Raw genomic sequence first — 26731 nt, 5'->3', positions numbered from 1 at the left:
CCTTCTCAAGGGCCATTAGGGATGGGCAATAAATGCTGGCTTGGCCAGTGATGCTCACATCCCACGAATGAATGAAAAAAAAAAGTTTGGCTACCAGGGAGATGCTGCTCTCGTGGCGCAGGGTGGTCATTGTCCTGCTGCCAAAGAGGGGTGATCTCCACTTGCTTAAGAACTGGATCATGTCTCCCTCCTCAGCCTGGGCTATGTCTGTCTGCCTGTGCTCCGTGCTAGCCCACATGATCCACCCCAACCAGTCCTACATGGTCCAGAGCCGGTCCATCCAGGACAACATCCACCTGGTCCGAGACCTGATTCATCTTTGCCAGGTCGTCTTTTTCTCCCTTGATCAGAAGAAGGCGTTCGACAGAGTGGATCACGAATCTCTTTTCGGGACTCTGCGAGCGTTCGGACTCAGGCCGCCGCAGAGCGTTTGGTCAAAGTTAACAGGTCCTTGATGGCGTCACTTTGCTTGGGAGAGGGGTACTTCAGGGATGCCCCACGTCCGGCCAATTTATACCACGTGCATGGAGCCATTCCTGTGCCTGCTTGACAGGAGGTTGGCTGTTTTGGCTCTGCGTGGGCCAGGCATGCGGGTCGTCCTCTCAGCCTACACTGATGACGTGCTCCTCACGGTCACAAATGCAGTTAACTTGTGGAGGAGTGCCAGCAGATCTTTTCTGCCACGTCTTCCACGAGGATCAGTTGGGAAAAATGTTTCAGTCTCCTGGCGGGTGGACTTCCTGTCAGAGATGTTAACACCTTTTGTGTGGAGCACCACGCACCTCCTCTATCTGGGAGTCCACCTGAGCCCCGCTGAGGAAGCCTGGCCGACAAACTGACTGGAGTCGGAGGTGAAAGTCACCACTTGGAGCAGTCCTGTCCAGCACACTAACCAAGTGCTTTCCAAGAAGGGCTATGCGCTGGTCATAAACCAACTGGTGGCCTCGATGCTGTGGCACAGGTTGGTCACTGTGGCACCAAGCTCACTGATTTCTTCTGGGGCAAGAGGAAACACTGGGTCTCTGCCGCAGTCCTGAGTCTTCCGATTGAGGAGGGCAGCCAGTTGCTGGTGTGCATCTGCACCCAGGCTGCGACTTTCTGCCTTCGGACCCTGCAGAGATACCTGTACGTTCAACGTCCTCCCAGATGGTGTGCGCTGGCCACGTATCTTTCTCCGCCGGGGCACTGCCTTCAAGAGGCCAGCTCCCAGTGGCGAACATTAGCTGCGCCGCTCTGAGGGCGATAACTGTCTTTTACCGTGATCTATTCAGAGTCTGAAACGTGGTTACCTCCAGTCAGGGTGCTCCCCTACCGGCAGTGGAGAGGGCCCTGGCTGCCCAGGCAACTGGCTGTGGGGATGGACTGACAGGTGGAGGAGTAGCCAAAGTCTCCAGCATGCCCCTCACTGTGGGTGTTGAGGGGGCTTGGGAGCATGGACCGCTGCTGACCGAGTTGACCCCTGCTCGGCCTGAACTGTTTATCGGACCCAGGCCCCGAAGCCCTCCTTGGGAGCCGGTCCCACACAACCCGAGCCGCCTCTTGGAAATGCCCTCCGTGCCATTTCACACCATGCAGAGAGGTTTCCTATATAGGCTGCTTCTGCGCGCACTCCACTTCCTGGCCCTCGTCTGCTGCCTAGACACGCCATGGCGGTCTGTGTTGTCATCTGACTGTGAGGGGAAATTCTGGTGGTGGTCTCTCTACGTGTGAGTCCTCCTCCTTTACATCAAAGACTTGGAATGGAGAGTGCTGCAAAGGGCAGTCCCATGCAATGCTTTTAAGTAGGTTCACGGTTCCCAGGCCGCCTGTTATTTCTTCGGCCTGGATGAGTCAGTGTTGCATGTATATATGGTATGTGCGAGATTGCAGCCCCTCTTTGAATATTTAAGGGCGTGTTCCTAAAGTTTTGGTTACACTTCAGCCGCACGATCTTGATCTTTGGGCACACAGTGTGAAAGGGGGTGGGCTGGGTGGAGGATCTCCTCGTCAGTCTGCTCCTGGGCCCAGGTGGCAATTCACAAGTCCAGGCAGTGGGCTGTCAGGGGGTACATCTGCCCTGATTGCCTGCCCTTCTTCCGAGGTTACGTTCGTGCCCGGGTGTGCCTGGAGTAGGAATATGCAGTGCCCGCCGGCTCACTTGAGGCCTTCCGCGACTGGTGTGCATCACAAATGCTGAAAATTACATTTTAATTTGAGTTTTGTTTTAATAACCTGTTTTTAATAGTTATTTAATATACGTGTAAAGGGGGCCTGAGGAATAGAAGCTCCCTTGACAAAAATGAAAGGGGCCTGGGGTATAAAGGCTTCACAAAATAAACGGGTCTGATACTGACTGAAAAAAACTGGGTTGGCTGCTGGCTGTTTGGGACTGGTGGAAAAAAAAGGTAAAAAAAGTTAGTTACAGAGTAAAGGTCCCTCTACACTGTCCCATCAAACACTTCCAGGGCAGGTACAACACTGGGTTGACTTGGCTGATTGAAGGTGCTGAGTGTACAGTGAGTAACAGCTGACTGTGCTGCAGAGAGAGAGAGCTACAGCTTTTTATAACTACTATTACAGAGAAGAAAGAGACTTTTAAGACGCAAGGCTGTTTGGAAGTGGGTGTAAAGCTCCAGACATTTATTTCATTTTGACTTGGGGGGAGGTGGAAAAGACCAGAAGAACAAGGGGTGGGGCTGTGTGCTTATTGCAGCACTGGAGTGATCCCCAACCTCACCTCTTCCAGGTGGGGGAGGAGGAGCTCACTGGAAATAGAGACAGAACGTTGGATAACATTATTCACTGCGTGCTGGCCTCAGGGAGTTGTACAGTTGCAATACGTTGCACAGGGAGGCTCCCTCCCCAACCTGGGAAAGCTGGAGTTGCCTGGCTAAGAAGGCAGAAGACAGATAGTGCCTGGGCAGCTTTCAGTTGACCCAGGTGAACAAAGAACAGTACAGCACAGGAACAGGCCATTCAGCCCTCCAGGCCTGCGTCGATCTTGATGCCTGCCTAAACTAAAACCTTCTGCACTTCCGGGGACCGTATCCCTCTATTCCCATCCTATTCATGTATTTGTCAAGATGCCTTTTAAACGTCTCAATGGTACCTGCTTCCACCACCTCCCCCGGCAACAAGTTCCAGGCACTCACCACCCTCTGTGTAAAGAACTTGCCTCGCACATCCCCTCTAAACTATGCCCCTCTCACCTTAAACCTATGTTCCCTAGTAACTGACTCTTCCACCCTGGGAAAAAGCTTCTGACTATCCACTCTGTCCATGCTGCTTATAACTTTGTAAACCTCTATCATGTCGCCCCCTCCACCTCCGTCGTTCCAGTGAAAACAATCCGCGTTTATCCAACCTCTCCTCATAGCTAATGCCCTCCAGACCAGGCAACATCCTGGTAAACCTCTTCTGTACCCTCTCCAAAGCCTCCACGTCCTTCTGGTAGTGTGGCGACCAGAATTGCACACAATATTCTAAGTGTGGCCTAACTAAAGTTCTGTACAGCTGCAGCATGACTTGCCAATTTTTATATTCTATGCCCCGACCGATGAAGGCAAGCATGCCGTATGCCGCCTTGACTACCTTATCCACCTGCGTTGCCACTTTCAGTGACCTGAAGATGCCTCCACCAACCAGAAGACCAGGAGTGTTGGCACAGACTGTTTAAAGTGTTCTTATTGAAGCAAGGTCATCGCTGTCAGTCTGTCTTTCCCTTTAACCAAATACCCTTTGCCTTTGCCTCTCCCTAACTTATTTTTGACTTATTTATTATTTTTCTCGCACCTTTTATTTTTGTTCAGAATTTACAGGCCTACAATTGGGGTTGAGTTTAGCTCTTGAACCCATGGTGAGTTCATCTGTGTCAGTAGTGGGGCCCTTTAATACCTATGTGGCTGCAGCCTCTGTGGTCTCATCACCATTTAATTCATCCTAGAGCCATGGGGTAAAGAGCCATGCCCACTGCAACATGTCTTTTGAGGCCTGTATAAAGGCAATGTCCCCTCAGCCATTGTAATATCCTCAAAGATGTACAGAAAGGCAGTCTTTTTCCTGAAGACTGACGGGACAGCGGACCTGGCCCGGAGCAAGGGGCTCACCGTGGGTGGGACTTTCCTGCCAGTGGACTCACTGGGGCCAGTGTGCAGTGAATAATGTTATCCAACGTTCTGCCCTTTATTCCTGGTGAGCTCCTCCTCCCTCACCTGCACCACGTGGGAGAGGTGAGGTCAGGGATCACCCCAGTCTCACTCAGTCTTCGGGAAAGCAGTCTCCACATGTCTACTCCTTCCCCGTCACCTGGATGTATCTGACCCAGAGGCTGAGTTGCATAGTTCCCTGTTTGCTGGGCCTGCGGGCGCTGGCCTAACAGGAGATGGCCTCTTCTCTCCGCCTCCGGTCCCACCTCCAGCTGGATTTCCAAAGTCGGGAATAACTGTCTCCCCGGGGCCGCTCACTGGCCTGAGGACGGAGGTGGAGGGAAGTCTTGAACCGCTGGCACCCATAGACCCAGTTTCCGTTGAAGAACCCAGGGAGGACTCCTCCACCATTGATCCTGGCCACTTCCAGGGGCCTACCATGTTTTCTGGACCTTGGAAGGGGCACGGTGCCACTCCTGCAAGGGGATGGGGCATGTTTGTAAGAGCTGCCCCAACCTCTGGGCTGCCAACTCTACCTCAGCAGCCCAGGTTGGTGCCGCCACACCTCCCCCTACTCATGCAACAAGCACCGCTTAGTCTTTTCTAAAGGCCGTGGTTTTCATGGCCTCTGGCGGGGAGGAGTGTGCCTGTTGAGTGGAAGGAAGGCGTGACATAAAACACAGGCGTGTCTCCTGGACAGAGAGTAACAACCTGGGCCTGAGCTCACTCCAGAGCCTGATTCTGGGGAGCCTACCTACCCTGTGGTTGTGCTTGGGCCAGAGACATCAGGGCTGAAAGAGGGTACGGGGTGAGGCGGAGAACGCCACAGCCATGGAGGTTTCTTGAGTCTCAGCACCCTTACCAGAACAAGAGGAGGTGCCCCTCCTCTGAAGAGCACCCTGAATTACGAGGTGCACCTCCTGGCACAGCTCCTCGGGCTCCCCCTACCACCAGCACCATCAGGGCCTCGAGCCCTGGGCAGGAAGCACTATCCCTCAGGATGGAGTGGGGAGAAAGCCCCTGTAAATTTGGCAATTCCTGAAGAGGGGTGGGACCTGTCTGTGGTGGGGGAGCCTGTGGACCCACCGGTAGAAAACAATCCATTGGCCGATGGATCAAATGTCTTCGATGGGGGCGAGACCTATGAGGATCAACCCTCCCGGCCTTCTCTTACTGCAGCCTGGATGTACCAGACCCGGAGGCCGATTTGCATAGTGCCTCGTTTGCTGGGCCTGTGAGCGTTGATGGGACAGCAGATGGCCTCCTCTCTCCGCCTCCAGTCCCAGCTCCAGCTGGATTTCCGAAGTTGGGAACAACTGTCTTCCTGGGCCACTCGCAGGACTGGGGACGGAGATGGAGGGCAGTCCTGAACTGCTGGCGCCCACAGGCCCAGTTTCCTTCGCAGAACCCAGAGAGGAGGACTCTGCCATTGATCCTGGGGTGAGATCGTGATGGAGGAGGGACCAGTTGGCATGGCCAAAATGTCTGCTTCACAGTATATGGTCGGGGTGTTGCCCGCTTGTTGTGATTACCTGGAGAAGGTTGGGGACTCAGTGTGGGGCATGGAGGACGATGTTGAATCCATCGCCAGTGAGGTGGAGGACTCTTTCGTGCCTCCTACCGAGTCTCCTCTCATCCTCATTGCGGAATTCTGGGAATTCCTTGCAGCAATCTGTTAGCAGCAGTGAAGTTCAGCTGGCCCTTGACCAGTGGTCAGAGCTGGCGCTGCTAGTCAGATCCGTCCATGCTGACCCCAAGAAGGGGGGTGGCAAATGCATGGACGAGAAGAAGGTCATGCAGTGACGGTTCCATGCATTCCTCTCTGGGTTGCTGGGGGACTGGAAGGCAATGAGCACTTTCATTCCCTCCTCACAGTATGGTGTCGGTGGCGGGATCATAGTACTTTTGACATGACGATATCCATAGCCAGCCTCAACATCAATGGCAGCAAGGGGTCTCTCCGCAGAGTTCACAATCTCTCAGTCCTCAGGGAAGGGAGGTATCGGTGACTGTTCAGCAAGGCACCCACACTGTTCCCAGACCAAGATCTAACGCCAAGTGGCGGAGGTAGGGGAGACCAGAAGCCGGCACCGAGCGGAGGGAGAGACCGGGAGCTGGCAGGGACAGGGAAGATCGGGAGCCGGCATCAAGCGGCAGGGACGGGGGCAACCGACAGAGTTGTGGGGGCAGTGGGAAACTGAAACCAAGTGGCGGGGGAGGGGGAGACCAGGAGCCGGCACCGAGTGGTGGGGGTGGGGGAGAACAGGAGCCGGCACCGAGCTATGGGGAAGACCGGGAGCTGGCACCAAGCAGCAGGGCAGGGGAGATATCACTAAATTTATTCAAGAAAGAGTTGGATGTAGTTCTTGGGGCTCATGGGATCAAGGGATATGGGGAGAAAATGGGAACAGGTTACTGAGTTTGGATGATCAGCCATGATTGTATTGACTGGCAGAGCAGGGCCGAATAACCTATTCCTATTTTTCTATGTTTCTATCAACTGATCCATTTAGTCACCCAACTACAGTAAAGATTGACTCACCTAATCTTTTGAAAAATATTGGTTAAAGATTTATATATGAAGTTTCCTGAAATCCCTAATGAGGAAATATTCTAATTGCCCTCAATCTATTGTTACGACCAAGGTGGGAGGGGTGCACTGTTGTGTCTAGTTCCATTACTCCACTGGTCCCAACATATATTAAACTGTTTATCCAGTTACCGATACAGTAAATCATAGACTCTATTTTTATCCCAGAATAAAATACACCAACCAAGTTTTTTTAATAAACAAAATTATCAGTTTATCATAAAACAAGACAGAAGCAGTAATGAAGCAAAGCATTAACACACAGATTGAAATATGAAAGTTCCCTTTTATCTTAGATACACACACACACACATATATATTCTTCTTTGGCCTCCTTGTCTCGAGAGACAATGGGTAAGCGCCTGGAGGTGGTCAGTGGTTTGTGCAGCAGCGCCTGGAGTGGTTATAAAGGCCAATTCTAGAGTGACAGACTCTTCCACAGGTGCTGCAGATAAAATTGGTTGTCGGGGCTGTTACACAGTTGGCTCTCTCCTTGATCTTCTGTCTTTTTTCCTGCCAACTGCTAAGTCTCTTCGACTCGCCATGCTTTAGCCCTGCATTTATGGTTGCCCGCCAGCTCTGGCGATCGCTGGCAACTAACTCCCACGACTTGTGATCAATGTCACAGGACTTCATGTCGCGTTTGCAGACGTCTTTAAAACGGAGCCATGGACGGCTGGTGGGTCTGGTACCAGTGACGAGCTCGCTGTACAATGTGTCCTTGGGGATCCTGCCATCTTCCATGCGGCTCACGTGGCCAAGCCATCTCAGGTGCCGCTGGCTTAGTAGGATGTATATGCTGGGGATGTTGGCCGGTAGAGCTCTGTAACAAAGACAAAACAGAATACTTTGGCCAAGTATTTACTAATTCTTGAAGAAAAAAGAGATGTGGAAAGATGTCAGTTGTCCTTTTTTTGGTTTGTCGTCCAAAATTCACATAGGCGCTGTCACTGGGATCTTTCTCTGGAGCAATTCAGTCAGGCAATGTCGAGAATTTAACTGGCAAGTTTTTCCAGCCTCTCAGGAGAAATGCAGCAACTGGGTAGGCCTTTCAGGAGGAATGCAGTATCAATTTCTCTATTTCTTACACTCACTTCTAAGAGCTTCTTAAAGAGATGGAAAAATTGGCAGGCTTTTCAAAGAGATGGGAAAGGCTGAGTTGGGTTTTGTTCTTCAGGTTGATTTTTAAAACACCAACTGACTGTCCAAAGCAAAACCAAAAACAATCTAGAGTCATGCTTCCTGACCCCTATAAATCTTGACCTGTCACTTCTCCGTAAACATCTTCTCCAAGGCAAAAAGCCCCTGCTGGGTATTTATCTGAAGACAGGTGACTTCCAGTACTTCTTGTTTGCAAAAAAACCTCACAAATTTCAGCACCTATGGAATTTTTTTTTTCAGTTTTAAAACACAAGTCCTCAAAATGTAATGAAAAGTAACAGTATTCACTTACCAGCTAATACATTGTCATCTAAAATTAGGCCTTACTTTATTCCAGGAACATGATGATACCACAACCTACATATTCTGAAAACTGAGGATCCAGGTTTTGTGCCTATGCTGTACCGCCTTGCCTACCTTTCATCGCGTGTGTATACAGGCATATGTCCAGTGTGAATGTACAGATGGTGCATTAATTGTGATTCTGGTAAATGCTTCATTTTCTACAGGAGAGCCAGGCCATCCCCTTAGTGTCCCTGTCCAACATCGCCCCATCCAGTCCCAGTAAAATGGTCAAGCGGCAGCATAACATCTCGGGGGTAGACGAAGAACATTTCGAGAAAGGGAGCAGAGGTGGTGATCCAGCACACAGTTTGGAAACAGGTACAAAACTTACCATTTAATTTACACAATGAGGTTCAAAGTGCTTTGTGAGCAATGCAATGACTGCTGGTATGAAATAGTAGCAGTTTTAGTTGCACTGAGCTCCCAAAAGAATTTAGTAATGGGGATGGAAAAGAAATTCAACCTATGTTTGTCTTCAGAAGAGTTACTCCACGATAAAGACCTGCTCAGGTCAGGAAATAAAAACCTGACCCGAACCCAACAGAACCACATTGGACCCAAGCCCAAGTCCCTCCACTTTTTCCCATGCCCGACCCGGCCACCGGAATGGTTATCTACCATAATTCCATAGTGCATTCACTCACTGTACCGATTTTGGATGGCTGGATTAAGGAAGCTGCAGCGTGAACATGATGACGTCATTGAGACGCTCAAAGCAGACTCAAAGTCTCCCTCCTTGACGTCCCGGACTCCAGCTCAGGTAAGTTTCTTTTTGACTTTTACACTCTCCACTCTAACGGAGCAAAATGCAAGACTTCCTGTGTGTGTCCGACCCGACCCAATCCGAAAGCCGGACCCGGAGGAGTGACTCGACCCGAACCCGAACCAGACACGTGTTGTCGGGTCCTGTCGGGTAGCAGAGCTTTACTCCATGATAAGGTTAATTTAGGGTGTATTCTTTTCAATAATTTCCATTAAGCAGGCTAGTCATTTGAGTTAGGCTCGCAAGAGATCTTAAGAGCACAGTGGCACAGTGGTTAGCACCGCAGCCTCACAGCTCGAGCGACCTGGGTTCAATTCTGGGTGCTGCCTGTGCGGAGTTTGCAAGTTCTCCCTGTGACCGTGTGGGTTTTTGCCGGGTGCTCCGGTTTCCTCCCACAGCCAAAGACTTGCAGGTTGATAGGTAAATTGGCCATTATAAATTGCCCCTAGTATAGGTAGGTGGTAGGGGAATTGAGGGAAGGTGGGGGTGTGGTAGGAATATGGAATTAGTGTAGGATCAGTATAAATGGGTGGTTGATGGTCGGCACGGACTCGGTGGGACGAAGGGCCTGTTTCAGTGCTGTATCAATAAATAAATAAAAAATAAATAAATAAACAGCTTAAATATCAATTTGTGGCTGCTTGTGTTGTAGTGGGACACTTGCAGAAGCACTTGCCTGAGCGCTTGTTTGGGATCATAGTGTATCACAGAAACCAAAACCCAGTATAATTGTTAGAAAATACCAGAAGTATTTTTGTTTCTCAAACTCTTCCAAGCATAAAGCAAGTGCATGGCCAAACATGATAGGAAAGCATCACAGTAGTTGTGCTACTGCAGAGAAATTTGTTTGTTGGGGCTGTTGCACAGCCAACTGTGCAACAGCCCCAACAAACAAATTTCTCTGCAGCACCTGTGGAAGAGCCTGTCACTCCAGAATTGGCCTTTATAGCCACTCCAGGCGCTGCTTCACAAACCACTGACCACCTCCAGGCGCGTATCCATTGTCTCTCGAGATAAGGAGGCCCAAAAGAAAGAAAAAGAAAGAAGTTGTGCTACTAGTGAATTATGCATTCAGATCAGATTTAAGTTTGGAAAAAGGTGTGATTCAGTTGATAAAATCTAATTTCAAAGGTGTACTTGGAAAGTGTACGGGGTGGAAATCTTTAAGCGGGATTGATTTACACATTGAATCTGCAGTGGCTAGCGAGTGTTTGAAACATAAATATCACAATTGGGGAGAGTGCAGTGGAAAAAAAAAAGAAAAATTAAAAGAAATCACAATTCCCACTGGAGATGCTCGGCGTGAGACTGCAATTGATCCTTTGCTTCCTGTTATTTTCATGATCAACTTTAAGAGAAGCTGAAAGGTGAATTTGCATTTCCTGAGGCAGTTTATAAATAGGTTGGTGAGAGATAATGTCCAGTGGCTCAGTACCTGCTGCTATGGGAGATGATGAGTAACCAGGCACATGATCATCAAAGCTTCATAGCAAAACAATTCCTGATGAACGCACAATTCATTGTCTACTGCCACCTGTTTAGAGCAAATCCTGAGTCTCTGTCAATCCCTTTGAATTTATTTACCGCAACTTTTTAAAATTTATGAATACCTTATTGTTTGTCATATCTGCACCTAAATGAAGGGTTTCTGGAGTAGTCAGAGTTCTGGAATATTAACAACCCATTAGGGCATCTAGTGACAGGAGAAGGAGAAAACAGAGGCTGGGAATTCCACAGCGAATCACTCGCCTCCTGACTCCCCAGAGCCTGTCCGCCATCTATCAGGCACAAGTCAGGAGTCTGATGGAATACTCTCCACTTGCCTGGGTGGGTGCAACTCCAACAACACTCGAAGCACGACACCATTCAGGACAAAGCATAGAGTTATACAGCACAGAAATAGGCCTTTTGGCCCATCGTGTCTGTGCCGGCCATCAAGCGCATAACTATTCTAGTCCCATTTTCCAGCACTTGACCCATAGCCTTTCTATGCAATGGCATTTTAAGTGCTCATCTAAATACTACTTAAATGTTGTGAGGGTTCCTGCCTCTACCACCTCTTCAGGCAGTGTGTTCCAGATTCCAGCCACCCTCTGGGTGAAATTTTTTTTCCTCAAATCCCCTCTAAACCTCGTGCCCCTTACCTTAAATCTATGCCCCCTGGTTATTGAACCCTCCGCGAAGGGAAAAAATTTCTTCCTATCTAACCTGTCAATGCCCCTCGTAATTTTTTATACCTCAATCATATCTCCCCTCAGCCTTCTCTGTTTTAAGGAAAACAACCCTAGCCTTTTCATTCTCTCTTCATAGCTGAAATGCTCCAGCCCAGGCAACATCCTGATGAATCTCCTCTGCGCCCTCTCCAGTGCAATCACACCCTTCCTATAGTGTGGTGCCCAGAACTGTACACAGTACTTCAGCTGTGGCCGAACTAGCGTTTTATACAGCTCAATCATAGCCTCCCTGCTCTTATATTCTATGCCTCAGTTAATAAAGGCAAGTATCCCATGTGCCTTCCTAACCACCATCTCTACCTGTGCTGCTGCCTTCAGTGATCTATGGACAAGTACACCAAGGTCCCTCTGAGCCTCTGTACTTCCTAGGGTCCTACCATCCATTGTATATTCCCTTGCCTTGTTTGTGCCAGTCAAGCAGCCTGCTTGATTGGCACCCCATCCACCACCTTCAACATTCACTCCCTTCACTACTGATGCACAGTTGTAGCAGTGTATACCTTCTACAAGATGCACTGCAGCAACTCACCAAGGCTTCTTCGACAGCACCTTCCAAACCCGCGACCTCTACCGCCTAGAAGGGCAAGGGTAGCAGATGCATGGGAGCACCACCATTTGTAAGTCACACCATGCTGACTTAGAACTATATCGTCATTCCTTCACTGTCGCTGGGTCAAAATCCCGGAACTCCCTTCCTAATAGCACTGTACCTACAACCGAAGGACAGCAGCGGTTAAAGAAGGTGGCTCACCACCACCTTCTCAATAGCAATTAGGGATGGGCAATAAATGCTGGCCTTGCCAGTGACACCCACATCCCACAACCAAATTAAAAAAAAAAAGCTGGGGGTAGAGGTCCGGTTTCCTCAATACTCTGTTTATTATTTTACTTGTATGGGGTTTATTGTTTATTGAGCTTTTTGTTTTACATTACAGAACCACTTATTTATTGCATTGCTCTGATCATTGAGTGTTTGCCAGGAATGTCTCTGCGCCCCTTTCCTACCCCTCCCTTCAGCTTCTCACCTTCATGTTTGCATGGTCTGCGATGCAATAGGGTAGCCCTGTTCTGCTCCTGGTTATGTCTCAATGCTGTAACTAGACCTTCTCTCACTTTCTAGTTGCAGTTGTCTTCCCTTCCTTAAGTCAGTGTATTGTTCCACTGCGTTGGGGGTATGGAAACAATAGTCAGTACAGTTAGAACTTAATATAAGAAAATTTTGAATGAGAATTGGCCATTTGGCTGATCAAATGCACTCGTTCCACGACCCATTTCCCTACCTCAATCATGAACTTTATCCCCTCTCTCCTCTTCCTGCAATGAGTGCTGGTTGAGTGCACAGTGTGTGAAGGCAGGAGTTTGGTGAGTGAGGGAGTTCGGTGAAGATGGGAACTGTAAATTAATTAAAAATAAATTTAATTTAAATAACAATGAAAATGGTAGGGCAGGTCATGTGTTGCGGCTGCAGCATGTGGGAGCGAGCTCCTGGATGCCATGGAAATCCATGGCAACCGCATCTGTAGTAAGTGTCTGCAGCTTGAGCTTCGGCTCAGAGTTAATGATCTGGAGGCCAAGCTGCAGACATTGCGATGCATTAGGGAGAGGGATAGTTACCTGGACACTTTGTTCCAGAAGGCAGTCGCACCCCTTAGGATACGGTTGTCTGATTTGGTCAATGGGCAGGGACAGGAGGGTGTGGCTGTGAGTCAGGCAGGTAAGGGGATCGAGAAGGTGGGAGTGGAGGAGCCTCAGAACTTGCAATTGAGCAATGAGTTCGAGGTGTCGCAGCTTGTATTGACAAGAGTGAGGGCTGTAGTGTGGGTGAGCTGACTGACCATGGCACCATGGTACAGGGAAGCCATTCAAGTGGGGGGAGTTAAAAGGAATGTAGTGGTAGTAGGGGACAGTTTAGTCAGGGAAATAGACACGTTTCTCTGCAGCCAAGAGCGAGAGTCCAGAAGGCCTGTGTTGCTTGCCTGGTGCCAGGACTCAGAATATCTGCTCAGGGCTGGAGAGGAACTTGCAGTGGGAGGGGAATGATCCAGTGGTCATGGTCCACGTAGGTACCAATGGCATAGATAGGACTAGGAAAGAGGTTCTGCATAGGGAGTATGAGAAGCTAGGTACTAAATTAAAAAGCAGAACCCCAAAGGTGGTAATCTCTGCATTACTACCTGAAGCACGTGCAAATTGGCATAGCTTAAATAAGATGAGAGAGATGAGCTCAAAGACTGGTGTGGGAGAAGTGGGTTCCGGTTTATGGGGCACTGGCCACCAGTACTGGGGAAAGTGAGGTCTGTAGCGTTAGGATGGACTTCACCTGAACTATGCTCGTGTTCAAGCGAGTCGTATAACTCGGGAAGTCGAGAGGGCTTTAAACTAAATAGAGGGGGGAGGGGATCATGTAGGGGGAGATTGAGTAAATTAAAGGGAAATGACAAGGTAGTAATCAAGGTAGCAATAAAGGTAATGATCAGAGTATGGCAGGAAGGGACAATAATTGCAAACTTAAGAATGTGCCAGCAGATAGGGCCAGAGTTTACAAAAACAGTAAAAAAAAACTTAATTACAGGCTCTGAATCTGAATGCTTGCAGCATTGACAATTAAACAGATGAATTGTTAGCTCAAATAGAAATTCATTGTATGACTGGATAGCCATTACAGAGAAGTGGCTACAAGGAACCCAAAGCTGGGACTTGAATATCCAAGAGTATGTGACATTCAGGAAGGACAGGAAGCTGGCAAAAGCTGGTGGGGTAACTCTGTTAATTAAAGAGGGCATTAGTCTGTAGTGAGAGATGACCTTCGTTCTAAAGATCTAGACGTAGAATCAGTTTGGGTTGAACTAAGAAACAGCAAGGGGCAGAAAACATTGGTTGGAGTTGTTTATAGGTCACCAAACAGCAATGGTAATGTAAATCACAGTATAAATCAGGAAATTAGAGGTGTATGTAACAAGGATAATACAGTAATAATGGGGGATTTCAATCTACGTGTAGACTGGGTAAACTTTATTGGTATTAATGTTTTGGAGGACGAATTCTTGGAATGTATGCGAGAGAGTTTTTGAGAGCAGTATGCTGAGAAAGTAGCTAGGAAATGGGCTATTTTAGATCTAGTATTGTGCAATAAAAAAGAGCTAATTAAAAATCTTGTGAAGGAACCTCTAGGAAAGAGTTACCATAATATGATAGTTTTTACATTAAGTTTGAAAGTGATGTAGTTCAATCAGAGACTAGGGTCTTAATTCTAACCAAAGGAAACTATGAAAGTACGAGGCACAAGTTGGCTATGGTGGATTGGGAAACTACGTTAAAAGTTATGACAGTAGACAGGCAATGGCCAACATTTAAAGAACTAATACAAAGTTTGCAACAAATATACATTCCTTGAATGCATAACAACCCAGCAAGGTAAGTGTTCCAACCTTGGCTAAGGAAAGAAATCAAAGATTGTATTAGAGCAAAGGAAGAGGCATATAAAGTTGCACCAAAAAAATAGTGAGCCTGAGTGAGGATTGGGAGCATTTTAGAATTCTGCAAAGGAGGACCAAGAAAAAGATTAAGAAAGGGAAAATAGAATATGAGAGTAATTTAGCGAGACTGTAAAAGCTTCTATAGATATATAAAAAGAAAAAGATTACCAACCATAACAAGAGGAGTCAGGAGAATTTATAATGGGGAATAAGGAAATGGCAGAGAAACTAAATACTTCGTGTCTGTCTTCATGGAGGAAAATACTAAAAACCTCCCAGAAGTAATGGAGAATCAAGGGATTAGTACAAATGAGGAAATGTAAGTTTTTTTTTTAAAGTGCTAGAGAAATAAATGGGGCTTAAAGTAGATAAATCCCCTAGACCTGATGGTCTACATTCCAGAGTGTTGAATGAGGTGGCTGTAGAGATAGTAGATGCATTGGTGGTCATCTTTCAAAATTCTATAGACTCTGGAATGGCTCCTTCAGATTGGAAGGTAGCAAATATAGCCCCGCTATTTAAGAAAGGAGGGAGGGAGAAAATGGGGAACTACAGACCTGTTAGTCTAACATCAGTAGTAGGGAAAATGCTAGAATCTAGATAAAGATTGTGATAATAGGCCACTTAGAAAATAATGGTAGGATTGGGCAGAGTCAACGAGGATTTATGAAAGGGAAATCATGTTTAAGAAACCTGTTGGAGTTTTTTGAGGGTGTAACTAACAGAATAGATAAAGGGGAACCGGTGGATGTGCTATGTTTAGATTTTCAGAAAGCTTTTGGTAAGATCCCACATAACAGGTTAGTAGACATAATTAGAGTGCATGGGATTGGGGGAATATACTGGCATGGATTGAGAACTGGTTAATGGACAGAAAACAGAGAGTAGGAATAAATGGGTCATTTTCAGGTTGGCAGGCTGTGACTAGTGGGACTGCAAGGATCAGTGCTTGGGCCCCCATTTATTCACAGTCTACATCAATGATTTGGATGTGGGGATTAAATGTAGTATTTCCAAGTTTGCAGATGACCTAAAAGTAGATGGAAGTTTGAGTTGAGTAAGATGCAAAGATGCTTCAAGGGAATTTGGAGAGGCTAAGCGAGTGGGCAAAAATTTGGCAGATGGAATACAATATGGAGAAATGTGAGGTTATCCACTTTGGTGGGAAAAATGGAAATAGAGTATTTCTTAAATGGTGAGAGCCTGGGAAGTGTTGAATTTCAAAGGGACTTGGGTGTCCATGTTCACGAGTCACTGAAAGCTAACATGCAGGTACAGCAAGCAATTAAGGCAAATGGTATGTTGGCCTTTATTACAAGGGGATTTGAGTATAGGAGTAAAGATGTCTTGCTTCAATTATATAGAGCCTTGGTGAGACCACACCTTGAGTTTTGTCTGCAGTTTTGGTCTTGCCTAAGGAAAGATATACCTGCCATAGAGGGAGTGCAACAAAGGTTCACCAAACTAATTCCTGGGTTGGAGGGATTGTCCTATGAGGAAAGATAAAATAGACTGGGCCTTTATTCTTTGGAGTTTAGAAGAATGAGAGGTTATCTCATTCAAACATACAAAATTCTTAAAGGGCTCAACAGGGTAGATGCAGGAATAAAAACAAGAAATGTTGCAAATACTCAGCAGGTCTGGCAGCATCTGTGGAGCGAGAAGCAGAGTTAACGTTTCAGGTCAGTGACCCTTCTTCAGAACTGGCAAAGGTTAGAAATGTAATAGGTTTTAAGCAAATAAAGCAGGGGTGGGCAAGAGATAACAAAAGGCAAGGTGTTGACAGGACAGGATCACAGAGAAAAACTGACCAGAAGGTTATGGAGCAAAGGCAAACGGTATGTTAATGGTGTGTAGAAAGACAAAGCATGAGTGCAGCGAAGGTGTTAATGGTCAGAGAAATGGACAGCCCTGGCCCAAAGCGCAAGTATGAAAAAAAAGTGGGCAGGCAGATGGTAAGAAAAATGAATAATGAAACAAAATTAAAAAAAAAAAACTGAAAATAAAAAGGGGAGCCCATCATGCTGTGAAATTAATCAGTCACTTAAGAGCCTTGATTGGCCTGGGACTGGCGGCTGTTTGTCGCTGTTGCCGTCCCACGTAAAATTGCAACGGGTGGGAGGGGTTCGGGACTGGCCCCCCCCATCCCCCCCTCAGCTCCCACTCAATTTAATGCCACCCGCCCCCCCACCCTGCCAACAGCCTGCTCATTTGGGGGCCATAAAATTCCGGCCAAGGAGTAACTTTGAGCTACTAAATCACTGTATCTATTGCATTGAACTTTAGCTTAACTGATCAATGCATCTAACAGGAAATATTTCTAAAATTACTATTCAAAAACCCAAAATGCATCACAGCCCTCCCCCAATAACTGTTAGATAGGAACCCATTTATTATCAAACTGCTTTGGGCTCACTGAACTCTCCACATGAACAAAGCACTGCTTTGAAGTAGAGATGTTGTGTATGTAAGTACTTAGTGGAAACAGTGACATTTATAACAAAGCCAGTAGGAATAGCATCTTTCAAACCATTCACATCAGGCTTTACAAGTGGCAATACTATTTTGTTCCAGACGGGTTTATGATCAGTACTGAAAAATTAATATATTTTACTTGACACTGAGCACAAACTGAGTGCAGCAGTTTCAACAAGGAAATTGATCTCTGTTTTGCGTCAGCTGTTTTAAAATTTTTTTGGTTACTTGGCATATTCATTTTATTTATGATTAAGGACAATAGCCTTGAAAATGCACAGTTTATCCTTGACAGTATGAAAAGGCATTATTCAATTCAAGAATAATGGGAGCAAGTTGCAGATGGAAATCTAGTTCAGAGCTTCAGGTCGTTTTATATATAGAATAACTTAACAGGAAGATATTGCAGCCAGGAAGTGAATCTAGGGATTCAGATGATTTATATGTAGAATAACTGATACCCAAGAATAAGTGGAGTATATTCCAGGAGTTCGGGTGGTTCATTTATAGAATACCCTAGTATGTCTTGTGAGAGGAGACTCTGGTCTGCTTTATTCTGTGGTCAGTCATTTTTTGGCGACAGTAAGAGACAGCAGTCAGTGGCCAGAATGTGCCATACATTAATGTTCTAATGTCCTGGTTGAAAGCTAATCACATTAGTGCAAGTTTATCACTTGGAAAATCAACAGCTGATTTCCCAGGACTATGTCTAATAATTGCTACAACAACAATAGGGAAACTATTGGAGAAAATTCTGAAGGAGAGAATCTATCTCCACTTGGAGAGGCAAAATTTGATTAGGAATAGTCAGCATAGCTTTGTCAGAGGGAGGTCATGCCTAACAAATTTGATTGAATTTTTTGAGCATGTGACCAGGTGTGTAGATGAGGATAGTGCAGTTGATGTAGTTTACATGGATTTCAGCAAAGCCTTTGACAAGGTCCCACATGGGAGACTTATCAAGAAAGCAAATGCACATGGGATACAAGGTAACATGATAAAGTGGATTCAAATTTGGCTTAGCTGTAGGAGACAGAGAGTGATGACAGTCGGCTGTTTTAGTGACTGGAAGCCAGTGTCCAGTGGTGTACCACAGGGATCTGTGCTGGGTCCCCTATTGTTTGTCATTTATATAAATGGCATAGATGACTATGTGGGGGGTAGGATCAGTAAGTTCGCGGATGACACAAAGATTGGCCGAGTGGTTAACAGTGAGGTGGAGTGTCTTGGGTTACAGGAAGATATAGACGGGATGGTCAAATGGGCAGAAAAGTGACAGATGGAATTTAACGCTGAAAAGTGTGAGGTGATACACTTTGGAAGGAGTAATTGAATACTTCCGTGTCACATGAATGGCCTGACACTGGGAAGTTCCGAGGAACAAAGGGACCTTGGCGTGTTTGTCCATAGATCTCTGAAGGCAGAAGGGCAGGTTAATAGGGTGGTGAAAAAGGCATATGGGACACTTGCCTTTATCAATCGAGGCATAGATTACAAAAGCAGGGAGGTCATGTTGGAGTTGTACAGAACTTTGGTAAGGCCACAGCTGTAGTACTGTGTACAATTCTGGTTGCCACATTATCGGAAGGATGTGATTGCATTGGAGGGGGTGCGGAGGCGATTCACCAGGATGTTGCCTGGGATGGAACATTTAAGGTATGAAGAGAGGTTGGATAGGCTTGGGTTGTTTTCGCTGGAGCAGAGAAGACTGAGGGGTGACCTGATCGAGGTGTACAAGATTGAGGGGCATGGACAGGGTGGATAGGGAGCAGCTGTCCCCCTTAGTTGAAGGGTCAGTTACGAGGGGTCACAAGTTTAAGGTGAGGGGCGGGAGGTTTAAGGGGGATTTGAGGAAGAACTTTTTTACCTAGAGGGTGGTGACGGTCTGGAGTGCCCTGCCTGGGAGGGTGGCAGAGGCAGGCTGCCTCACATCCTTTAAAAAGTACCTGGATGAGCACTTGGCACGTCATAACATTCAAGGCTATGGGCCAAGTGCTGGCAAATGGGATTAGGTAGACAGGTCAGGTGTTTTAATGCATTGGTGCAGACTCGATGGGCCGAAGGGCCTCTTCTGCACTGTATTATTCTGTGATTCTGTGAACAACTTGCATTTGTTTAGTGCCTTTAATGTAGTAAAACTTCTCGAGACACTTCACAAGATATTTACCAAAATTTGATACCAAATCACATCATGAGATATTAGGGCCAAAGACCAAAAGCTTGGTAAAAGACCTAGGTTTTAAGGGGCATCTTAAAGGAGAGCAGAGAAGTTTAGGAAGGGAATTCCAGAGATAAGGGCCTTGGCAGCTGAAGCCACAGCCACCAATGGTGGAGTGATTGAAATTGGGAATGATCAAGAGCCCTGAATTAGAGGAACACCGATATCTTGGCGGCTTGTCAGGCTGGAGGAGATTATGGTGATAGGGAGGGGTGAGGCCATGGAGATTTGGAAACAAGAATGTGAATTTTAAAATCGAGGCATTGCTTAACTGGAGGGTGGAACATGGGAAGCCAACCAAGGGTGCATTGGCATAATCGAGTCGAGATAATAAAGGCATAGATGAGGTTTTCCACAGCAGTGAGACTGAGTCGAGATGCAGTTGGGCGATGTTAGAGAGGTGGAAATAGATAATTTCGGTGCTGCAGATATGTGGTCGGAGCTCATCTCTGGGCCATATATGACACACAGGTTCGAAACAGTCTGGTTCAGCTTCGGATAGTTGCCAGGAAGAGGAATGGAGTTGGTGGCTAGGGAACGGCATTTGTGGCAGTGACCGAAGACAGTGGTTTTGGTCTTTGCAATATTTACTGCTCATCCAGTACTGAATATTGGACAAGCAGTCTGGCAATTTAAAGAGAGTTAAGGGGTCGAGGAAATGAAGAAGTCGCGCTGATTGTCATCAGTGTACATGTGGAAACTAGTACTCTGTTTTCAGATGATGTCACCAAGAGGCTGCCTGTTGATAATAAATAGTAAGGTGCCAAGGATAGATCCTTGGGGGACACCAGAGGTAACTCTGCGGGAATGGGAAGCGAAGATATGGATAAGAATGGAACCAGGTGAGTGCAGTTCCACCCAGCTGGATGACAGTGGAGAGGCATTGGAGGAGGATGGTGTAGCCAATCATGTCAAAGACTGCAGACAGGACAAGGAGGGTATCTTTGTCACAGTCATATAAGATGTCATTTGTGACTGTGATAAAAGCTGTTTCGGTACTGTGGCAGGGTGGAAACCAGATTGGAGTGATTCAAGCATGCAGTTCCAGGAAAGATGGGCACAGATTTAAGAGGTGGCAAGGACTTTGAAAAGGAAAGGAAGGCTGGAGATGAGCGTTAGTTTGCAAGGATGGAGGGTCAAATGTTGGCTTTTTGAGGAGTGGTATGATAATTGCAGATTTGAAGGTGAGGGAACAGTACCTGAGGAAAGAACAGTTAACATTTTCAGTTAGCATGGGAGCCAGGAAGGGAAGTTGGGTGGTCATCAGTTAGTGAACTGGGGTTAAGGGAGCAGGAGGTGGTGGGTCTCATTAGATTAGATTAGATTAGAGATACAGCACTGAAACAGGCCCTTCGGCCCACCGAGTCTGTGCCGAACATCAACCACCCATTTATACTAATCCTACACTAATCCCATATTCCTACCACATCCCCACCTGTCCCTATATTTCCCTACCACCTACCTATACTAGTGACAATTTATAATGGCCAATTTACCTAACAACCTGCAAGTCTTTTGGCTTGTGGGAGGAAACCGGAGCACCCGGAGAAAACCCACGCAGACACAGGGAGAACTTGCAAACTCCACACAGGCAGTACCCGGAATCGAACCCGGGTCGCTGGAGCTGTGAGGCTGCGGTGCTAACCACTGCGCCACTGTGCCGCCCTAGAAAAGATGAGATCAGAGATTATGAGGGGAGATAGGAGAGAAACTAGAGACAGAATCTAAGATGATGTGTGTGTTTGTGTATATTAACATACTCTTTACCTTGTATACATTTGCTAGTGGCTGTTATAGTGGGTGTGCTGCAGGACCTATAGAGTTTGTGACTGACAAGAAATTGCTAAATGTGTACATGATTATGTTTTTTTATGTTACGAGCAGATCTCCTGCAGTGTAACAGTGAATCAGAAGGTACTCTGGTTAATAGCAACAGGGATGTTGTGCCATGTGTGAGAACATCAGAGCCACTGCATTACACTGCCTGTATGGGTGAAATTCTGGTTATTTTGCAGTTTAGGGATTAAATTCCATGACTATCCATTAATTTGTGATGCATTTAATTATATGCATTTAATATTTATCCTTGACCATTTTTAAAGTTGAGAATAAGCATAACATAAGATGCATGATATAGCAGTCGGACGGATGTACCAGTACTTTAGTTGTTGACGCTGTATCTTGGTAAATATGGTTCGTCTAATCCACTGCTATCAAGTGTGTTTACCTGTAGTAATTTGTTCCTTCTGTCGCCCCAAAAGCGATAAGGAATGGGGAGGGGAGACTGGGAGAGGACAGCTGAAAACAAATGTTAATTTGTTATGAGAATTCAGGAATGTTCAGCTTGGGGGAGTCAGAGAGATACAGCACTGAAACAGGCCCTGCAGCCCACCAAGTCTGTGCCGACCAACAACCACCCATTTTTATACTAATCCTACATTAACCCCATATTCCCTACCTCATCCCCACCTTCCCTCAATTTTCCTACCACCTCCCTACACTAGGGGCAATTTACAATGGCCAATTTATCTATCAACCTGCAAGTCTTTGGCTGTGGGAGGAAACTGGAGCACCCGATGGAAACACACGCGGTCACAGGGAGAACTTGCGAACTCCGCACAGGCAGTACCCAGAACCGAACCCAGGTCGTTGGAGCTGTGAGGCTGCAGTGCTAACCACTGCGCCACTGTGCCGCCCCAAGGAGGGTGGCATTCTCAGCGTTGGACCTTTGTGCTTGTTAAACTGAATAAGTGAATGGACTTGTACTACTTTTGGCTTTCTTTAGGGTATTTTTATTTTGCTTCTGTTGATAGATTTTCACATTGTCAACCTGTTTCTAATTTAAATCTTCAGTTTGGAAGTTCTTGGGTGTCACTTGCCTATGATGGTAATGATGAGAGTGTAAAGTCTGGTATGTTCTAGATGCATCATGTCTACAGCTAGTTCTGATTGTCCTGGTACACGGTGTCGAAGTTGGTATATGTGTGTAACCCATTGTGAGTGTTCTGCCTTTGTTGGTTTTCAGTGCTATCTGTGACTTGGTTAGATTATGTTGTTCCTCAGAAGTACTTGTATTTTACTGGAGGTTGTGTTACTTTATGTCCAGAAAGACCTTTTTCCATTTCCTGTAGCAGTCTCAGTGATAATGATGGAAGTCAGTCACAAAAATCCCTGTGAAGGTGGGTGTCGAATCCAGTTTAACAAAGGTGATGCATTGCATAATTGATTAATTGCGATAATTCATCAATTTAAAATGGCTTTTGAAATTTTGCATGCTCATGCAGAATGACAGTGCTGGGCAGTCGAATATTCTTTCTACTCTTGGTACCCAATGTCACTATTGAGCACTATCCAGTTCAGGTATACGATAGATAGTTTCACCCAACAATGTATATTATTACCAATTGCAGGAAAAAAAACTCTACTGTATGAGTTTGAAAGTTTCGACTTTCCACACCAGTTATCATTGTTACCATTGATAATTAGGCTGATTCTGAGCTGTGTAGCCCTGTTTACTAGGGGATAAATGAGAAGGTCCCAAGCTTCTATCAGTCTGTGCTGGATTTGAAAACTAGGCACCAAAATGCAGGGAGAGCATTAATGCCAGCTAGTCACCTCAGGCATCATGTTTATTGGTTAATTTAGTTGTGTCTGTTGTATGGTAATGGATGAAAGGTTCTGGTGTTGGCTCTGGGAAGTGAAATGAGAGAGTTTAGCTTGGTTAAATTTGTTTTTTTAAGATGCAGTTCTATTGGAATGTTTTTTTTCTCATTTCAGAGTCCAAGAATGTGGCAGGGGATAGTTCGAGCAAGAGATGCCGCTCAGCTTCTGCACCTTTGGATATCCCAGGTCGGTACCTGTGTAAGCAGCATAATTTACAAAGAAACCAGTAGTGCTGCAGGGCCCGGCTGTCTCTCGTATGTAGTTAGGGGCACGAAGCTGTCTGTCATCCTTCACCTTTCTCAGGACACCGCTGCCTCTTCAAAATTGTTTTAAAATAATTAAGCTGTCAGATGACTAAGTGGGTGAGTGGGACACTCCATGTGTCTTTGAGCCGTACCAACAAGGAAGCTCCCAAATTTCATTCCTGGTCTGTTGTTGAGTTCGATGATCTCAGTTGGGCAGTGGGAGTACTTCAGTTGGCATCAGGACAGTAAACATTCATCTGGTTTCCTCTCCTGACAGCTATCCAGTGACCCTAGAGAGATAGAACAAAGTCTAATAATTCACGGCAATGCCTGTGTTGGTCTAAGAATTGTGGAAGGTATGCCACTGCCAGAATGATAAAACCATGTCACACAGAAAGCATCATGTTATCGGGCATGTATGTGGTGCATGAGGTCTGCCATATCAGTGGGATGACCTGCCAAATCCTTTCTTCCATAGGAGCTTTTCAATGCACTTGGACAGGTCAGGTCTACTCCTGTGATGTTTAGCTCAGGTATGAAAATGCTCACATTGTCCTCAGAGGGTCAAACACATTGTCCTGTAGCTATTAGGGCGGCACAGTGGCGCAGTGGTTAGCACCGCAGCCTCACAGCTCCAGCGACCTGGGTTCAATTCTGGGTGCTGCCTGTGTGGAGTTTGCAAGTTCTCCCTGTGTCTGCGTGGGTTTCCTCCGGGTGCTCCGGTTTCCTCCCACATGCCAAAGACTTGCAGGTTGATAGATTAATTGGCCATTATAAATTGCCCCTAGTCCAGGTAGGTGGTAGGGAAATATACGGACAGGTGGGGATGTGGGAGGAATATGGAATTAGTGTAGGATTAGTATAAATGGGTGGCTGATGGTCGGCACAGACTCGGTGGGCCGAAGGGCCTGTTTCAGTGCTGTATCTCTATATAAAAAAAAACTATTAACAGATACAGCCAAGGCATAACACAGCAGTCTAAATTACCTGGATCTTTTCAAACGAGATGTATGTAGAATTTGCGTCTTCCAGTTATTTCTTTGGTTCCCTGAGCACCTAGATGCCATATACTATGTGCCAGAATGGACAAGCAGTCAGACACCTTTGTTTCAGTAACTAATTTTGCAGCACACTTGACATGTTTAGCAGACTAGTTGTCACTATCCATATTCAACCCTCAAAACTCAGAGGAACCCATGCACATCTGTGATTCACTGCTCATCCTCTGCTATATTGTGTAACATTAATCCGTCCGATTTTTTTTCTCTCCTCTTCCTGAAGATGCTGATCTTTGCTGGGTTACAGTTTGAGGCATGCAAGCAGCCACAGTGGCGCTTTGTCCAAGTAGCTATGCTTCATATGTGTTTATCGACCATTTCTAGCAGACTGTTAGAGTTGAGATTGATCATGTCTTCACCCATATTTGGCATATCTGTTCTCTCTCGCACTTGTCGCATGAGTACACACCCACCTATCAACAGTCACTGGTCACAATTTGCAGATTCATGCTTTCCTTGCTCATTTGCGCAGTTAGGGGTGTTGTGAGGGTGTGGCTGTCATCACTGATGATTTGTAACTTTGACACAGCTGAGGCAAAATGAGAAGTTCCTGCCATTTCTGTATAGAGGATTGCTACAAAGAAACCTGTTTTTTTTTTAAAGAGCATCTTCAAACTTTAAATGGGAGATGCTGCTTAACACACTTGATGTAAAGTGTGGAAAGCAAGATCTTTGCACAATGTTCGTACAATTTAAAGATGCTTTCTCCCTCCATGACATGCTTTGGTTATATCTGATCAGGATATGCTGTCACTACTCCTTGCCCATCAGTTGTTTCTGTGCTGACAACAGTTTTGTTCATTGTTTCATTTGAATGGAGATTTATTTGCAATTATCACAAACTAAGAAACACTTTTCCCTCAAGGTCTCAATACGATGCCCTTCAGCGCTCTAGGTGAAAATATAGGCTGCAATCCAAGTTTGAGCATTTCCACCAGGAAAATTACTTGCATATAAGCCAGACCCCCAAATTGACTGCATTTGTCTTTAAAACCAATCTGCAAGAGGATGTTTCCTACAGATTGGCAATCTGTGTATCTTCGTAAAATTGGATTAATAATCCGCTTTTTTGCTGTTAATATTTGCTGAGATAATTGGTGGTTCTTGTTGCAGGAGGTGTGTCCATTAGTAAATCTGACATGGATATGGCATATGAAAGAGCAAGGATCAGTCTGTCAACAGAAGAGCATTGTTCCAGTCCTGTCCTCAAGGTAAGTATCTATTTTAGTACAATATCTAGGTCTTGAGATCAGCAAGCTGAGAGCTAAGTGGGACTAAAACCGGGTAGGAAAGCCTGCATCAAACGCACGCTCAGTTAGGCACCGATACCAAATGAAAAAAATGATAGTCTGTTGTAAATCATAAAAGATCCTGTAGATTTCTCATATTTGCTTACATAATAGTTACTGCTCCTCAAAAGCAATTGTATAGGGGCTTTCAGATGTTTCAGCAGGATAAGGAATCATATGGTTCTTCATGCTGACGTCTCAAAGTCCCTTATGCCACATAAATAAAACGTGTGTGTGTGTGTGTATGTGTATATATATATGTGTATATATATATATATTAGTTATATAATGTGTGGTGTTTTATATATGTACATATATGTATTGCATAGCATAAATAACACAAAACATAAATCCTTCATGGAAAACATGGGGATGGAGTTTAAAAATCATGACGAATTTGTCATATATAGCCTCACGTATGGTACATTCTTTATAATTCTTAAACTGTATGGCCTTGTATTCCATTAAAGATTCATGTCATTGTGCTTTTGATCCTTCTTGGAAGGAAGAGATAGCAACAGGGTCTCTAAGTTTGGGTCGTGGTAGCTCCAAGCTGACACACTTGGTGCTGAAGGTTCAGAGCTGGTTGAACCCTCCGTATTTTGATACCTGAGCCAGGCAGGTACATAATACTCTAGCAAACTGTTGACCAGCCAGCCTGCTTTATTAATGAAACCAGGCGGAATAGATCGGAGCTTCTTGGGTTTGGGAAAGTGGCTGTGTCCCTATGGGGAGGAAATATGCAGTCCATATCAGACAGTTAAACTAGCATGTGAGATTTCACAATGGATTGGTTTTGAGGTTCTTAAGCTTGCCGATAGATTTGTTTTTTGTGTCACCAAAAGGATTTATAGTTCATGAGCATTAATTTACTTTACGACGTGTTGTTAGATTTTAAATAGACATTATAAGCGTCTGCTACACACTGGGCACTCTGATAGACTTGCAAAGGAACTATATGGAAGGAGTTGAGTACAGTAAACTTTTGAATGATACCTTCATTTTCTTGGGTACTTTTGAAATCAAGCCAGCGTGTAAGAGATCTCATGTCTGTAAATATGTGATCCTTCAAAACAAGTTGTTCACTTAA

At 45.8% G+C, this 26731-nt stretch overlaps 1 protein-coding gene across 2 annotated transcripts in view; it reads left to right on the top strand.

Moving 5' to 3' along the window:
- pnpla7b (patatin-like phospholipase domain containing 7b) overlaps positions 1-26731 on the top strand; it is a 382057-nt gene that overhangs the window by 89741 nt on the left and 265585 nt on the right. For both annotated transcript variants that reach the window (XM_068012742.1, XM_068012741.1), the window contains exons 12-14: positions 8385-8538; positions 23164-23235; positions 25466-25563. In XM_068012742.1, the coding sequence (XP_067868843.1) occupies positions 8385-8538; positions 23164-23235; positions 25466-25563 (324 nt within the window). The remainder of the gene's footprint in view (positions 1-8384; positions 8539-23163; positions 23236-25465; positions 25564-26731) is intronic.

The sequence above is a fragment of the Heterodontus francisci genome, chromosome 32 (genome assembly GCF_036365525.1).
Source record: "Heterodontus francisci isolate sHetFra1 chromosome 32, sHetFra1.hap1, whole genome shotgun sequence".
NCBI lineage: Eukaryota > Metazoa > Chordata > Chondrichthyes > Heterodontiformes > Heterodontidae > Heterodontus > Heterodontus francisci.
The sequence above is the reverse complement of the archived record's forward strand: the minus strand, read 5'-3'. Positions and strand labels throughout refer to the sequence as shown.